This window comes from Neoarius graeffei, chromosome 27, assembly GCF_027579695.1.
Source record: "Neoarius graeffei isolate fNeoGra1 chromosome 27, fNeoGra1.pri, whole genome shotgun sequence".
Classification (NCBI taxonomy): Eukaryota; Metazoa; Chordata; class Actinopteri; order Siluriformes; family Ariidae; genus Neoarius; species Neoarius graeffei.
In genome coordinates this window covers 27,618,969-27,636,615 of record NC_083595.1, presented here as the reverse complement: position 1 = coordinate 27,636,615, position 17,647 = coordinate 27,618,969, and the positions used below count along the sequence as shown (strand labels likewise).

General features: G+C 41.2%; 1 protein-coding gene across 1 annotated transcript; it reads left to right on the top strand.

Annotated features, from left to right (window-relative positions):
* The first annotated feature begins 458 nt into the window (after positions 1-458).
* On the top strand, positions 459-17,527 carry pabpn1l (PABPN1 like, cytoplasmic). The gene is made up of 7 exons (XM_060911173.1): positions 459-524; positions 5,781-5,895; positions 6,265-6,332; positions 8,191-8,297; positions 8,380-8,467; positions 13,601-13,740; positions 17,283-17,527. The coding sequence occupies exons 1-7, from the start codon at positions 459-461 to the stop codon at positions 17,320-17,322; spliced, it is 624 nt and encodes a 207-aa protein (XP_060767156.1). The 3' UTR covers positions 17,323-17,527.
* Positions 17,528-17,647: the final 120 nt, after the last annotated feature.

The window sequence follows — 17,647 nt, the reverse complement described above, 5'->3', positions numbered from 1 at the left end:
CCCCAGTTGTATGATGGGTTTTATTCTGGTTAAAGACTCGTTCTTGTGTTGGGGTTGGCCATTCTGCAGTAGTGTTCAGAGCAGACCCTGGTGTCTATTTTCAGGCAGGTGAGCTGCACGTGCGCTCATTAAAGGTGGACCGCCTCCATCACTCTGATAGGCTGCGTCCCAAACCACAAACTCTATCCCACTACCTACTGTGCCGGAGGATTTGGGATGTAACCATGGCGACCTCTGACCCCTATTAAGTATTTCAGGGTGCAGGTTTGGACGTGGCCTTTCCCCTGTAACTGTAGACGTAAAGAGTCTTTGGTTAGTGTTCAGTGTTTTCTTCAGTCCTAACGCTGGGTCTGTTGGAAGCCTGGTTTAATCAGAAGCTTGGTTTGGGGAGTTTAGACTGAGGAAGGAGCGTTAAACGGTGCTGAAGCAGCAGGTTGAAGGTCGGCTGATTAACCAACATGGCGGAGCAAATTTACAACATTAAAGGAGCTCTGGACTCCGGAAGTGAGTTCACTGAGGACGCGGTAAGTTTACTGTCTTTATTCTGGAAGCGACTGGTGTGAATGCATAGATAACACTTCTAACATATATACTACCGTTCAAAAGTTTGGGGTCACTTTGAAATGTCCTTATTTTTGAAAGAAAAGCACTGTTCTTTTCAATGAAGATCACTTTAAACTAATCAGAAATCCACTCTATACATTGCTAATGTGGTAAATGACTATTCTAGCTGCAAATGTCTGGTTTTTGGTGCAATATCTCCATAGGTGTATAGAGGCCCATTTCCAGCAACTCTCACTCCAGTGTTCTAATGGTACAATGTGTTTGCTCATTGCCTCAGAAGGCTAATGGATGATTAGAAAACCCTTGTACAATCATGTTAGCACAGCTGAAAACAGTTGAGCTCTTTAGAGAAGCTATAAAACTGACCTTCCTTTGAGCAGATTGAGTTTCTGGAGCATCACATTTGTGGGGTCGATTAAATGCTCAAAATGGCCAGAAAAATGGCTTGACTATATTTTCTATTCATTTTACAACTTATGGTGGGAAATAAAAGTGTGACTTTTCATGGAAAACACAAAATTGTCTGGGTGACCCCAAACTTTTGAACAGGTGTGTTTGTGTTTTATTTATATATATATATATATATATATATATATATATATATATATAATATATAAACTATGCGCGCTTTCATAAAGTTTCTTTCACACAGTCTTGTATGAGACCTCCAGCTCCTCCACTGTAAAAAAAAAAAAGACTTGTTTCAAATTAGTTAGTACCAGGGCTGCCTTAAAATAGAGTTCATTGAAATTCATATAGTAAGTTAAGAGCCATTTCCGTCCCTAGAAAATATGTATAAATGTACTTTTAAAATACATTTCCTTATTACGCAGAATGTCCTGCACGTTGATCTGATTTCAAATTTAAGATATATAATTGTAAGGATTAATAAAAACTACCTAAAACACTGAAAAATAGCATCTGTTACCTGTCCCCACACTCTAACTTTATACCCAACTATGAAATATTATGATTAAAATCTTTCAGGAACAGTATTTCTTTCGCACTGTTGTGACTCCATATCCTATTCATGGTTTAAATCTATTTTTTCATGAGAAATCCACAATATCTTTAGTTAAAATACACATTTTAGTCGTGTCCCTGGGTTTTCACTCAGTCCTGTTACCCAAACATATTACCCCATCTGACAAATTTGGAACATTCCATAAATCACATGCTCAACAGGAAGTTACATCAGTTGTGTCTTCTGAAGGCCATGGGAAGACCAAAAGTTAGTTCTCTCATTTACTTTTCTGTATATTTGATTTTTTTTTTTTTTTTTTACTTTGACTGATAAGGTCAATGTCAACATACTGTCCTGTTACTTAAATTATTTCTTAGATATTTGTTTATTTTAAAAATACAGATTTTTGGTAAATCACTAGAATGTGCTAAGTGTGGTCATGCTATTAGCAATGACGCCATGTGGCTTAATTCCATGTATTAGCTAATCCTAGGCGAAAAACTCAGTCCTGTTACTTTCAGTCCTGTTACTCATATAAAGAGTATGCAACCATCTTTGACTTCCAAACCTTGTAAAAAATAAATAAATAACGTAGCCTGAGGTTGACCAATACACATTTTGAATAGTTAAATGTGTGTTATAATCAGTGTTGAAAAGATGTAACAAATTAAGTTTAATTTGGGAGTGGTACAACAAGCAAATGGCACCCATTCGGTGGAATGTCCCTTAAATTGTTCACCTCGTTGTGTTAACTTACTATATTAATTTCAATGAACTCAATTTTAAGGCAGCCCTGGTACTTTTTTTTTTTTTTTTTTAAGTTGAAACAAATCATTTTTTTACAGTGTCTCTCTGCTGTTTCACTTTGAGACATTAGCCTAATTGTTTCCATGAAACATTTTCCTGCCATGATGCAAAATATTTCCATGAGTCATCATTCTTGGTTCAGTTACAAATCTATGAAATCTATAGACTAGTGTCTGAGGTGTATCTTCATAAAATAGTTGCCATTTCTAACCACAAATGATGTGTATAACTAGTCTAGGACTTTCCAGTTTTAGGCTCTTAGGATAATTATAGTTGTGAAGCGTAATAATGTCAGTGAATCACTAATAAATTATGTATCTTACCACAAGGTCACAGGGGATTCAAGAGCACCAGACTCCTAGGCCTCCCTACAGCCCATTTGAAAACCATCAATCCTATCAAGAATCACCGGTCACCCTGTAAAGGATTAGTTCACCCCGTACCTAAACTGAGACGTGTCTTTTGTCCTTTTGCTAACCTAAAGAAATTTGGCGTCAGAGTAACGCGTATTGGAGTTCCCAGACTTTTTCTGTAAATATCTGTCTCAGACTTGTTCAGTTATGATCATGCTGAGACAGGGTTTGGCTTAGATTCGTGGTCATCTATAAAAGAGCAAAACTTCAGTCTAGTTGGATGTGTGGTAATATATGCTGTCTTTTGACAAGAACAGTTCATTCATTTTCTGTTCCTCTTATCCGTTCTGGGTGAGCTAGAGCCAATCCCATCTGACTTCAGGTGAGAGGTGGGGTTCACCCTAGACTGGCTACCAATCTATCACCGGGCTAACACAGAGACAGATGGCTAGTTACACTCGCATTCACACCAATGGGCAATTCAGAGTAGCCAGTTGACCAAATCCGTGCCTTTGGACTGTTTGAGGAAACTGTGGAAAACCACATGCAAACTCTACACAGATTCAACCACAAGGTTTGAATCCAGAACCACCTCCTTGTGAGGCGATGGAGTGAACCACTGCGCCACCACCAATTATTACTCATGACTTAATATCATTCTGCCCAAAGTTTGAAGGCAAAATTATACTGGAAGACCAGGTATGATGCAGTTAATGTAGCTCCACTTTGAACAATTTGTAAGGCTGCAATTTTCCAAACAACAACAAAACCCTTGTGGTAGTCTCTTATCAATTAAGCGTATTTTATCTTGCTCTGCCCTTAGAGTAAAAAGACAAATTTTTTAAGATACTATATTTGATATTTTTAATAAGGTCCCACCCTTAAAGGTTTTAAACTTTTTTTAAAGTGTATTGATGTGAACAAACTTATTTAATGCATTTATTTATTTGATTGTTGGTTTTGAATGTCAAGTTAAATTTATTACCTGTATTTGCCATGAAATAGCCACAGCTGCTTAACTGGCAATAAACGAAAATAAACAAACAAACAACAACAAAACCCTAATCATGTATCTTAACAGCAAGTATATGGCAGTTTGTGTTTTATGGAATAGATTTCTGTTCAGCAAACTTGGCTGATTGATTACCAGATCTGAGGCAAAAAAAAATTAGAGCTGCTTATATTAAAAAAAAAAAAATCTTTTAAAGGTAGACTGCCTTTCAGATTTTAAATGTAGGTCATAAAAAGAATTTTCCTCGACACCCAATTTTTTTTTTTTTTAGTGGACCGAAAGCTACTGAATTCGAGTCACAGACTTCCAATTTTATTAGTTTTTTTTTTTAAAATAGAACGAGCCACGTGGCCCTAAATTCTCCGCTATTTTTTCCTGCTTCAACATGACCCAATTCAAGATACTACGTCCTGCATCACGTGGTGGGCTTTCCCCATTTGCACAAGGCATTGTGGGATACAAATTTGAAATGGAGGACGTGAGTGTGCGAATGAAACGTGAAAGACCGACTACCGTAACGGAAAGCATGAAGAAAAGTTATGTTCTATATGAAGGAAAGGAAACGCAGGACCAAACTAATAAATTATCAGCGCTCAGTGAGCACCTTGGTGTGATCAGCTGTTCGTTTAGTGACAGAATGATGCAACGGTCAAAGGTAAATCTGTAGCTGGCAGTAATGCAACACTGTGGATGCCAACTGCTGTAAAACCCAAAAGACAAAGAAAAAGGAGGTAAACTTGCACATGTGCACACGGACTTCCTCTGTCTGCTTAAGTGCACGAAGCGAGCGATTTCATGTATATTGTTTGCTCGGGAATCCCCTCAAATTAAAGAACCTCCCAGCCACAGAATGGCCTGATATTTTTGAGATATTGCAGAAATAAACATCACGATGACCAAATTTGGTGGGGCACGGTGGTGTAGTGGTTGGCGCTGTCGCCTCACAGCAAGAAGGTCCGGGTTCGAGCCCCGTGGCCAGCGAGGGCCTTTCTGTGTGGAGTTTGCATGTTCTCCCCGTGTCCGCGTGGGTTTCCTCCGGGTGCTCCGGTTTCCCCCACAGTCCAAAGACATGCAGGTTAGGTTAACTGGTGACTCTAAATTGAGCGTAGGTGTGAATGTGAGTGTGAATGGTTGTCTGTGTCTATGTGTCAGCCCTGTGATGACCTGGCGACTTGTCCAGGGTGTACCCCGCCTTTTGCCCGTAGTCAGCTGGGATAGGCTCCAGCTTGCCTGCGACCCTGTAGAAGGATAAAGTGGCTACAGATAATGAGATGAGATGACCAAATTTCAGAGGGAATTAATTTCTCAGATTTTATGAAATTGAAAGGCCGTCTATCTTTAATAGAATAATTTCTACTCCCGCTTGGATGACGATGAATCGCTATGTTTACATACGCAAAATTCTGTTTTTTGCCCTTCGGAACAAGACAATATTCCTACCAAGTTATGTATGTGACTAATGAAAATTAATATTTGACTAATATTTCCATTTGCATGCAGCTGTGCATGTTCTGACTATCTAGTTAGTGTACAACACAGAGCTGACTGTAAACGGGTAAGAGGCCGTGTGTTGCAAACTACTGTAAGAAAACCCCTCGACTGAGGCCCATTTCCGAATGTGCTGTATGCATGTCCAAAGGATGCTCCTAAAACCTGAATAATATCTGCATGTTCCACGTCTTAATCGGAAAATGCTGAATTCAGAGTATGTTTACATGACCCATATCAAATTCAGAATAGTGGAATATTTGAGTGAGAACATGCTGAATGTTAATCTTTCTTTTCTTCCCCTTTTCTGTTTTTAGAAGCCTTTTTTAAAATCGTCTTGTCCTCAGTGCCATCTTTAGTTAGGGCGCCTCTTTTTGTGTAATGTAATGAGGCCTAAATGTGGTCGTTTGCTTACTCCGAAGCCAGCTAGAAAGGCTTGCATGCCTTTGTTTCTAAGCTCAAATATTAAACCTCCAGGATTCCAGTGCAAAAAGGCAAAACTGGAGCTCCGTGCATATAATTGTATGTAAAATGTGTAAGGTGTATATGAGCCTGCAATGCCTGCTGTCATTTTTGCCCTTTTATCCTGCAGGAGTTGGAGGCGATCAAGGCACGGGTGATGGAGCTGGAGGAAGAGGAAGAGGAGAAGCTGAGGGAAGCACAGTACTGTTCAGACAAGCTGTTTCCCTACGGCTCTCTACAGACAGGTGAGCTCGGGCAGCTAAACCCATCCGCATTGGCATTACTGTGCTCCCAGGTTGGGTTTGGTTAAGGAAGGTGCTCACTGCCTTTTCCACTTATGGTTGTTCATCTCTCTAAAGGTACAGGGATATAGCATGCAAAGTGTTTTTGGCTTTTGCAAACGTGTAAGAATTTGTATTAAAAGTTAGATTTTTGTTAGCGAGACTCAACACTCCTTATGTCGCTTTTTCAAATTGTTTGATCTTTTATGAACTTTGAGTTTAAATAGCTGCTCTGGTTCAGGTCTTTAAGGTGTTTCAGCTTAAGATCAAGTGTCTCCAATGTGTGTGTGCGCGTGTGTGTGTGTGTGTGTGTGTGTGTGTGTGAGAGATCAGGACTTTTCTACAGTATGACGCCTGAGGAGAGGATAGACGCTGACACCAGATCTGTCTATGTGGGGAATGTAAGCCATGTTCTATGCCATGATTACCCCCCCCCCCCCCCCCCCCATTGCCATGTGGTCAATATTTGTCAAACACCACACATGCCTTATGATGTATAGCTACCTGTTCGTTCATCTACCTCATATTTCAGTAAACTCCAGTAAAGTGACAGTTGTTGCTCATAGTAACATGGAGGACATAAATGTTGATACTGTAAAACTTCATCAAATATATTGTTATAATTGAAAATCAGCACCAAACCAAAAAAAATGGCTCCATAATGGATCACAGCTTAAAATGCTATGAATGTTGATGGTGGCATATATAGGAGGAACTCGCAGTCTGTACAGACTGCGCACATAACCAAAGCTGTGTTGCTTTGACAGTCTGTTTCGGTCGAATGCAGCTGCGCTGCCACTACTGGCGTGGTTCATTTTGGCAAATGTGAATGCAGCACTCGCGCACACTGAAGTGTTCTCACGTCGGCTCCAGGCGAACCCAAGAGTAGTTTGATGACTGTAAGACAGATGATGGTTTAATCCTGTTTGAACCATGCTGCAGGAAGTGAAGCAAACATGCTGTGTAGTATTGCCTTTAGTATATTTTAATACAACAACTAATTTGCGAGAAGCAAACTGAGTATCAGAGGACAAAGTATTCAGGATGTCTGGCTACAAAAAAAATTCTTTAGCTTGCAAAACTACTGATTTTTCAAGTTACTTATAGCAATATTTAATAAAATAATATTGGCTAGCTTTGAGTGTTATTTCATTCAGCTGCTCATCTTCAACTCTGTCAGTATCATGCTAGCTGAATGGAATATATCCACAAAAAAGCCGTTATTATTATTGTCATCCCTGTGTAATTTGATTTACTTTTAAAATCCGCATCGACAGCTACACACAACGGAGCGACCTGGCAGCCAAAATTCTCTCAATCTTCTGCTTTTAACGAAGCAAACCTCGCAGCCATGTTTGTTTACAAACTGTCAGTTACTCATAGCGCAGAAGTTTTACATCTTTGACGTGTCTCTCTTCCAGTTTTTCTATGTCCGTTGGTGTGATTTTCTCTTGTAAATGTGCGTGAAGAATGCATAATGAAGTTTTGGTAGTCTTTTTGGTGTTCAGTGCATCTTCAGTTTATTTATTTGGTGCTTAGTCCTAGCAGTAGCACTGGATTAGCCTCATCTTCTCTCTTTCGCGGCGGACAAAGCAACGATTGTGCGCAGCAGAAAAGTTTTGTCATTGGATCTCCGCATGAGCTCTGATGTGACGTCATGTTGTCTTGACAACGTGCCACATTATAACAATATTGCATGCTCGTTCTCCATTGGGGAGAGTGGCGTAATACATGGAGGATAAGCGATATGATGACAATATCGCATGCCATCAAGAAACCCGCTAGAAGGGAACAGAATTCATGTTTTTATTCCATTGAAAAAGTGGCCCAAATGTATAATAATCATAATTATTCAGTATCACTTCCATGTTCTGACTTCTACAGGTACTTACCAAATGTCTGTTTACGTTATCCGTATGCATATTTCTGAACTAAAGAACTAGCCACACCACTTTCTCGCCTTGTCCAACCAAGAAGCCCTTTAACCAATGGGCTTCTGAAACTGATCCATCTCATAACTATTCACATGAGGCATACTAATCAGTTAAGGTACCATGCATTTTCCAAAAACTAACAGTGCTTTTCCTACATGCGTAAGCCAGATTAATCAATTTGTTTTTCAGCTAAAATTAAGTTGTATCGTGTTTACATGTAATACATGAAGTCTTGTTTGACTCGGTGCCATGTAAAGTGTCCACTTGTGGAATTTAATAAGCTTGCATACTCGAGCTGTAAATAAACTGTGTTAAATGGGAACAGGTGGATTATGGGACGACTGCCGATGAGCTGGAGATCTACTTTAACGGCTGTGGCCACGTGAACAGGGTCACTATTCTTTGTGACAAATTCACTGGCCATCCGAAAGGGTGAGGGAAAGATATTACATTTGTCTGGATTGGTGCATCAAGCTTTTTGTTCGAGTCCCCATTGCTTTGCTGTTCTCCTTAGGTTTGCATACATCGAGTTTTCTGATAGAGAGTCGGTGAGGATGGCCATGGCTTTGGATGAAACCTTGTTCAGAGGACGAGTCATTAAGGTGAGAGTGACGTGTGAATGCCAGACATGATATTAAATGGTCCTTACTAAAGTTGCATCCAGACAAACCTGACTGTAAAATGAGCACAACGAAAGTTCACCAATAGTTTCCTTATTAATAAGAGAAAGAAAGCACAACTTTATTCATCACACACTTGTGAAATTTCCTCTCTGCATTTAACCCATCCAAAGTAGTGAACACACACATACATACCCAGAGCAGTGGGCAGCCATGCTAACAGCACCCGGGGAGCAGTTGGGAGTTAGGTGCCTCGCTCAAGGGCACCTCAGCCCAAGACCGTCCCATATTAACCTAACCTGCATGTCTTTGGACTGTGGGGGAAACCGGAGCACCCGGAGGAAACCCACGCAGACACGGGGAGAACATGCAAACTCCGCACAGAAAGGCCCTTGCTGGCCGCTGGGCTCGAACCCAGAACCTTCTTGCTGTGAGGCGACCATGCTAACCACTACACCACCGTGCCGCCCATCGGTTTAATCTCTGCTTGGATTTGATTTGCAGTTAATCAAAACTTGTATCCGTATCCTCAGTAAGTGTATCAGTAGAGATGTATAAGTAATGAAATGGCAAAGATCGTAAACATGATCGCACACGCAGGTAGGAACTGCGTACATAATGGCATTTAGTGTCAGCATGTAACTTGTAAATGTGAATCGGAGGCACAAACAGGGATCTTTATCAGCTCATTAGTTCTCCATTTGAGTAATGGGCTCAATTATGTACTCCAGGCACACCACAGGGCTTCGACCTGGGTGTAGATGTTTGGTCAGATGAATCACATGCCCGAGCTATTTCAACACTTGGATGTGTTGTGTGTGTGGGTGCTTTTTTTTTTTTTTTAAATAATAATAATAAAGGTTATTAAATCACTTCCTGTCCTCACTAAAAGACGCCAGACAATTTACTTGCCTGCTTTTCAGAGAGAGATTGATTTCTTTGTATGAAATGGTTATTAATTCAGGATGGAAACATGCCTTACTTATGGTGATGATACACGGGGCAACTTTTTGGGCAATGTTGCCGAGCAATGTTGCTGGGCAATTGCGTTTTGACTCTTTTCTATTGAGATTGGGCAACATTGTTTCTTTCTGAATGGTTTTGATAATCTCTGGCAACTTTTTGAGATAAGCCAATCAGAACGCGAGTATCGAGTCATGTGACCTCCGGTGAGGTTCGGATCAGAAATTTCAAACAAATATGGCGGCCGCTCAGTGTCAGTGGAGTGAAGAGATGGAGACTCCTCATCTGTTTTTACGCCGGTAAGTTATTTTAATATTCTATATGGAGGAATTTACCTCACCAAAGCTCTAAAAAACAAGACAGCTTGATTAAATGGTCACAGCAAAAATTAAGACATCGTTTTTTTTTTTTGTTGTTTTTTTTTTTAGCTAACTGTAAACTGCCGTTGCTCACTGTTGTTGCCCATTGTTAGTTGCCCTGAAAAGTTGCCCTGTGTCTCACCTAGTTGCCCGTTGCCAGCAACATTGCTCGGCAACATTGCCCAAAAAGTTGCCCCGTGTATCATCACCATTAGACTTAACAAAATAAAAGTTAAATTTATTCATATTCTGATCAGATAAATCTGATCTATTCACATTCTAAAATGGATAAAAACAGCAAAATAGAGTTAATGTAACTACCTGCTCTCTTCTGAAGGATTTCCTTTTGTGCATGTATCTATAGTTGGTCAGAATTTTATGGACATGAGTGACATGGCAGTATTGGGCCTTCAGTGATTTCCTTTAAACTTTTTTTGGGGCAGAATGATCTTAAACGATGAATGTTTTATAAGGGGAAAAATAAAACAAATGAATTTGGTGCAGAAGTTTTAATTTATTTTTGGTTTTCTGAAATCAGTACAGGATCAAAATATGCATGCAGCATGCCTAATATTTGGTTAAATGGCCTTTAGCAAGTTTCACCTTGACCAGACGCTTTTGGGAGCCATCAACAAGCTTCTAGCAGAAATCTGGGTGGATTTTTGAGAACTTTTTTTTTTTTTTTTTTTTTTTTTTGGGCAGATTTCAATTAAATTTGTTGGCTTCCTGGCACAGACCAGGTTTTTTTTTTTTTTTTTTTTTGTTTTTTTTTTTTTTTAAAAGCACAGTCCACACGTTTTTCATGGGGTTGAGGTCTGGCTATTCCACAAGCTTAATGTTGGCCTGCTTTATCCAGTTCACGACTGGCTTTAATGTGTTTGGAGTCATGTTCCTGTTGGAACACCTAGCTGTATCCAGGTTTCAACTGTCGAGCTGATGGTTTGAGATTATGCTGAAGAATTCTGAGGTAGTCCTCCATTATTCCATCCACTTTGTGCAGTGCAGCAAAGCAGGTCCAGAGCATGGTACTACTACCACCATGCTTAATAGTTGGTCCAGTGTTCTTGGGGTTGAACGCCTCATTTTTACTCCTTCAAACATATATGTCTGGTCATGCTGGCTAAACTTTCCTCCAGAAGGTTTTTCTTTGTCCATGTGATCAGTGGCAAACTTTAGTTGAGCAGGAAGGTGTTGATTTTTAGAGCAGGGGCTTCTTTCTTGGATGGCAGTCTCTCAGTCCATGGCGATGTAAAACTTGCTTGACTGTAGACTGTGACGCTGGTGTTCCAGCAGCTTCCGGTTCATGGCAGGTCTGTGCCTTGATGGTTCCTTTGATGTTCTTTACCATCCAAACCAATTTCCTCTCAGTTGTGGGTGATGGGTTGGATCTTCTGGGCCTTGGCAAAGTGGCTATACCTCCCAATAACTTCTCAAACCCTTTTTATGTTGGCAAAGAGAAGATACCAGTTGTAGTCAGTCATGATAGTGAGGGACTTAAGAGGCCGTGGCAAGCTAAAAAGGTGTGTGTGGGTTTTTTTTTTTTTTAAATAAACTTCCAGCACAACTGAAGTGGGTGTATGTACATTTTTGACCCTGTGTTGACTTCAGAAAACTTAACTTGGTGCACAAGTTTTAATTCGAGTGTAAATGGGGGTGTGTCCTATGCATATCTCATGTAAATGAGGGACTAATGCATGGAAGCTGGTTTCCATGCAGCTGAATCTGATTCATCCATTATTCTTCTCATGACCTTTTCAGGCATCAGACGCAGATTTGTTCATGCGTCATTCTGGACGTTGAAGTCTGTGCTCATTTCTACACAACTTTGATTAATAAGGGCCACTGGGTTTGAGCTAATATTTTAAGATGGAGACATGGCCTCTGAGCCTGTCCATCCCAGAGAAGTTGTGGCCTCACACTTGTCAAAACTGCCATTTTGATTAAACTGTTTGTACAATACTGTGTTATAGAATTGTGCTGACACGTCTAACATTTTATCGAAAATGTTAGTGTAGAACATGTGACGGGTGGATGTAATTCACAGTGCTGTCAAATTCTCAAATCTGATTGGTCAGAAGGTTTTGATACAGTTTCAATAACTGCAGTTCTGACAGTTCCAGCTGTAATTCAAACCACAAGTTTATACTAATGCACTCCTAAACACGTATAGTTTCTATTAGCAACAGGAACTTGAAGAGTGGACATGCCGCGTCTAAGAAATGCCATTCATAAAAAGACGTGTTTACTCCTCAATTCAAATTAATACTTGTTGGAAAATTCCTCTGTTATGAGGATTGCTGCTGTAGGAAAAATGAGAAGCTTTGTGGAAGTAACCTCACTGATTGATTTATTTTCCTAGAATGGCAAATCCTGTGGTTGTATTCCTTATGTAAAATGTCAGGAGTGCAATCCAAAATGCAGGACCCGCAGTGCTGGTTTATCACTGGAAGGGACTGGGACATGTGGGCTTGGACAGGGAGTAGGGATCTGTCGATTCCGGGGGATTATAGAGTTGTGCCCTGGGCATCTATCTGGGAACAGTGTCTGCTGTGACTATGGAGTCCAATGCGGGAGTGACAGTTCCTGGCGCAAGTGAAGGCTGAGGCAGGTCTCTCCACTGGTGGCAGAGCCTTCCTCTGGAGTTTTCTTCTCGGCTCAGTTTCGAGCTGCGCAAGTCCCTTTTGCACTTCGCGCTTCCAGGTGTGTCTTTGTCTGTAGCGACTGCCTCCCAGGTATTGGTATTGATGCCAAGTGCCTCAAGGTCATGTTTACAAGTGTCTTTGAAGCACAGCTAGGCTCTTCCTGTTGGCCTTTTCCCTGCTGCCAACTCTCCATAAAGGAGGTCCTTGGGGATACGGCCGTCCTTCATGCGAGCGACGTGTCCCAACCAACGCGTACGTCTCTGTTTCAGGAGGGTAAACGTAGAAGGGACCCCTGCTCTCTGAACCACTATGCTATTGGGTACATGGTCTCTCGATGAGATGCCCAAGATGGTCCTCAGGTAGTGCATTTGAAATGTGTCGAGTTGGACAGGGAAGATGATCGGGTATTGTGATTTTTCTGGGTAAAGAGAGGCTGATTATCGTCTGTCATTGATCCTCGACGAAATGGCTGCAAGTTTTTCAACTGTTCATATTCTTTTGACGCGTGTTTTTAGATAAATGACTTTGAAAACCCCTCCAGTTCAGAAATTGCCAAACCAGTTTAGTGACACTTGCTTAACATGGCGAGCAAGTTATCCCATACATGTGTATTGTGCTGAAAAAGAACAGGCCTTCAGGATTGTCATGCAACACACAATAAAATGCACAACTACACAATGCAAATATAATTTTTTTTTTTTTTTTTTAAAAGGTTAGAATTGCAATCCAGTATTCAGATGAATGCATCATGGACTAAACTACATAGAATGACAGGACGATGTAATCAGTTCAGCCTGAGGAGACTGATTTGGTATGCTTCAAAATCAGACGTGACCTCTCATGCTTTGCTTGAGATTATGCATTTACTCTCCTACGTTACATGTAATCGATCACTCTAATGCAGTGTCATGATTAATGTATTGCCTTCAGATTCAGCAGCGTAACGATGTGCCAGAGCGATGGAGAAATGAGAGATTGTCCTGTTTAGTAAATGTGAGGGTGTAAGCAGATATCCTGATACCATACAGCGCTGCCTTTAGAACTCTTACACTAAGAAGATAGAATCTAAATATTCATCCTAGCAGGGCTTTCAGCTCGCGCCTTCAGCTGTGTCGAGATTAAGATGGTCCGTTTGCGTGTCTTGGCCACAGGTCTGCCCTAAACGCACCAACATGCCAGGCATCAGCAGCACAGACAGAGGGTTCATGCGAGGGGGGCGTTTCCGAGGCAGAGGTATCCGTGCTTCCCGGTTCCATAATGGCTTCCAGGGCAGATTCCGCAGCTTCATGAGGTCAGTGCTCAACACATCACGCTGAAGTTTAAGGTGCATGATTTTTCTAAAAACATCTGATATTAATATTGCCTTTTGATATTTCACTGAGATTATCTAGAGACACACTCCCTGGCTACTTTATTAGGTACAGCATGCTAGTACCGGGTTGGGACCCCCTTTTGCTTTCAGATCTGCCTTAATTATTTATGGCGTAGATTCAGCAAGGTGCTGCAAACATTCCTCAGAGATTTTTGGTCCATACTGACATAATAGCACCACGTAGTTGCTGCAGATTTGTCAGCTGCACATCCATGATCCAGGGACTCTCCCGTTCCACCACATCCCAAAGGTGCTCGATTGGATTGAGATCTGGTGACTGTAGAGGCAGTTTGAGTACAGTGAGCTCATGTTCAAGAAACCAGATTGAGATGATCTGAGCTTTGAGACATGATGTGTTATTTTGCTGGAAGTAACCACTATAAGATGGGCACACTGTGGTCCTAAAGGCATGGACATGGTCAGCAACAATACTCTGGTAGACCGTCGTGTTTAAATGATGTTCAGTTGGTATTAAGGGGCCCAAAGTGTGCCAATAAAAATATCCCTCACACCATTACACCACCAGCCTGAACTGTTGAAGATAAGGCAGGATGGATCCATGCTTTCGTGTTTACGCCAAATTCTGACCCTACCATCCGAATGTTGCAGCAGAAATTGAGACTCCTCAGACTAGGCAACATTTTCCAATCTTCTCTTGTCCAGTTTTGGTGAGCTTGTGCGAATTATAGCCTCGGTTTTCTGTTAGCTGACAGGAGTGGCACCCGGTGTGGTGGTCTGCAGCTGTAGCCCCATCTGCTTCAAGGTTCAACGTGGCGTGCTTTCAGAGATGGTCTTCTGCACATCTTGGTTGTAAGAAGTGGTTATTTTAGTTACTGCTGCCTTTTCTATCACCTCAAACCAGTCTGGCTGTTCTCCTCTGACCTCAAGAAGGCATTTTCACCCAGAGAACTGCTGCTCACTGGATATTTTCTCTCTTTCAGACCATTCTCTTTAAACCATAGTGATGGTTGTGCTTGAAATTTCCAGTAGATCAGCAGTTTGTGAAATACTCAGACCAGCCTATCTGGCACCAACGACCATGCCATGTTCAGTCACTTAAATCACCTTTCTTCCCCATTCTAATGCTCCATTTGAACTTCAGCAGGTCATCTTGACGGTGTCTGAATGCATTGAGTTGCTGCCATGTGATTGGCTGATTTTTAGGTATTTGCATTAATGAGTAGTTGAACAGGTATACCTAATAAAGTGGCTGGTGAATGTGTATGTATAATCTAAATCTGAAGGCAGCCTTGTGAAAAGTTGTGCACTGATTTTTTTTTTTCTTTTTTTCCCCAAATGGTAATACTTTTGGTATTGTAACTATTTTTGAATATTGCAGTACTAATTTTTAAAAAAGATTACGATCATTTTACTTCGTACTGTCGTCGTCATCCGGAGATGACGAGCTTGAATCCCAGTGACGCCGCAGCTATCCGTGGGAGCCCAAGACAGCAAAATTGAATTGGCCTGTGTGGAAGTCACTGAGTGGCAGCATGAGCCTTCAGCTGAAATGCTGCGAAAATCTAAATGGAAAAACCTTTGCAAGTGCCTGCAAAAGTACAGTGAAATTAAAAAGTTTGGACACTCCTAATTCAATGCTGTTTTTTTAATTCACTTATTTTTTAATTAAGACACTTCATGCGTTTAGTCATGATGGATGTCGTTTCTCTTTACTTAGTTGAGCGCTTCTTGACAGAATATGGATTACTACGGTTGTGGAAGAGGGCTATTTACTGTTTGATCGCAAACGCATTAAGAAGGCAAGAAACTCGTCCGCTAACTATTTTGATGAGGTGCCTATTAATTGAAATGCATTCCAGGTGACTACCTCATGAAGCTGATTTAAGATGATGCCAATAGTGTGCAAAGAATCATCAAGGTAAACGGTGGCTACCTCGTGAAGCTTCTTAGCCTGGGCCCGCCCATCCTAAGTGTGACGCAACATGAGGGCCTGTTCCGAGCTTAGTCTGGCCAGGCAGGCTATCTACAGCATTTCCAAGCTCCCGAAAAATCGGGAACCAATCAACTTTGAGCATCTCCAACGGCCCTGAGTAGAGGCGTGTTCAAGGCAGTGACGTAGTAGAACTGTGACCGGAAGCCATAGATTGTTTACAGAATCTATGCCGGAAGCGCTTCATTCACATCACGAACATGGAGCAGCGGCAAGCCTTTGACACAGCGGTAGATGCTGTATTGAAAGCATTCAACGGGAAGTTCTCATTGAAAACGGAGCAAAGAGCAGCCCTGGAGGTATTTATTGAAAGGAAGGACGTTTTCGCCTTGCTCCCGACCGGCTTCGGTAAGAGTTTAATCTACCAGTTAGCCCCGTCGCGTCACATACGTCAGAGGAACGAGTGATGTGAATGGTTCAAGCTTCGTCACAGCCTTTTCTGGCTTCGACCAGTAACAAACTGAGGCATTTCAGGGAGGCGGGTCAACCACGGGCTCTGGGAAACAGTTTGGCTTAATAGCTTGGCCAGACCAAATGCTCGGAGAGCTCTGAAGTCGCGTTAGCCAGACTAGAAGCTTCTAAAATACGAAGCATTTTGTTTAACGCCCACCACCACATAGTTCCATATGTTATTTCATGGTTTTTGATGTCTTGTGGAAAATGGTCAAAAATACAGAAAGAGAACCTATGAATGAGTAGGTGTGTCCAAACTTTTGACTGGTACCTTTTTTTTTTGAGCGGGGGGCACGTGTCCCCTCTGGGGTTCTGTATATATGTGACTGTCTTTGTTCAGGATCCTGAGTAGGATGGGGTATATTCAGAATTATTCTCTCCACGTTCACTGGATATGAGCAATCACGTGCTACTCAACTACTAGGATATCAGCTCCTATACCATGAGTAGAGAAAAACAACGGTGGAGCGTGTTGCTGAACCAACCAAGGACGAAATTAAAAGCTCCAACCCCCAAAAAAGCAGCAAAATGTGGAATAAAAGTATTTGATGGTAAACCCCAAGAATAATTATAGCATTTTTCACGAATTGCTAGTCATTTTGCCAGAAATGATGTGGTCGAATGTTTTTGGATAAAAGTTATCACATTTGCCCTACAGAAAAGAAGCTCCGTTTCTCAATCCAGTGACTGGTTCTAAAACAATTATTCCACTCACTCATCGTACGTGGCTTATAGCCAACTCGCCGCTACGCACCTCATCGACCATCAGCTCATGTACAACTCTATTTCATGGAATAACTGTTCATGGTGTTGAGGACTATGAAAAAAGTATCAACGCTGCGGGCAAATCACCGTACTAGCCTATTTGCACATCGGTTTCAAAACAACTTTTTGATCTGTTATAAATTAAATTATGATGGTTACCGTGATTTGTCGCTTCCTTTAAATTGCACCGACCCAAATAACCCGAGTGTTACACCCTTGACGCCTGGTCCTCAGTCAGAAATCTCACCTCAGACTAAACGGCTCCTGTTTAATGCCTTGTGTTCTGTTTCAGGGGAAGTGGAAGAGCCCAACCTTGGTATATTTCATACTGACAGAATGAAGAGTCTGTTTCAGTTTTATTTTTTTTCCCCCTTTTTAAGCACTTATGGGTGCTAACTGTTCAGTGCTGTTATGTTCCTGTCTTTAACGGACTCCCAGTCTACACATCGAACTTCATGGGTACATTTTAAGTGCATATATATTTTTGTATGGCTTCAAGTATTTTGTCTGATTTAAAGCCTGAATGATGAGGTTTGATTTACACTGATTATTTTATTTCTATTTTTATAATGTTCTTTCTGTAAAATGACCTGGTTGGAGGCTGGAGTGTCTTATTGAATCAGTATTTTTTGATCTAATCTCCTTTCATTGTTTGAT

Coding starts and splice junctions, on each gene's coding strand:
- pabpn1l (XM_060911173.1), top strand. CDS start 459: ATGGCGGAGCAAATTTACAACATTAAAGGAGCTCTGGACTCCGGAAGT. Junction 8,468..13,600: donor TCAGAGGACGAGTCATTAAG/GTGAGAGTGACG, acceptor TCTTGGCCACAG/GTCTGCCCTAAACGCACCAA. Junction 13,741..17,282: donor AGATTCCGCAGCTTCATGAG/GTCAGTGCTCAA, acceptor GTTCTGTTTCAG/GGGAAGTGGAAGAGCCCAAC.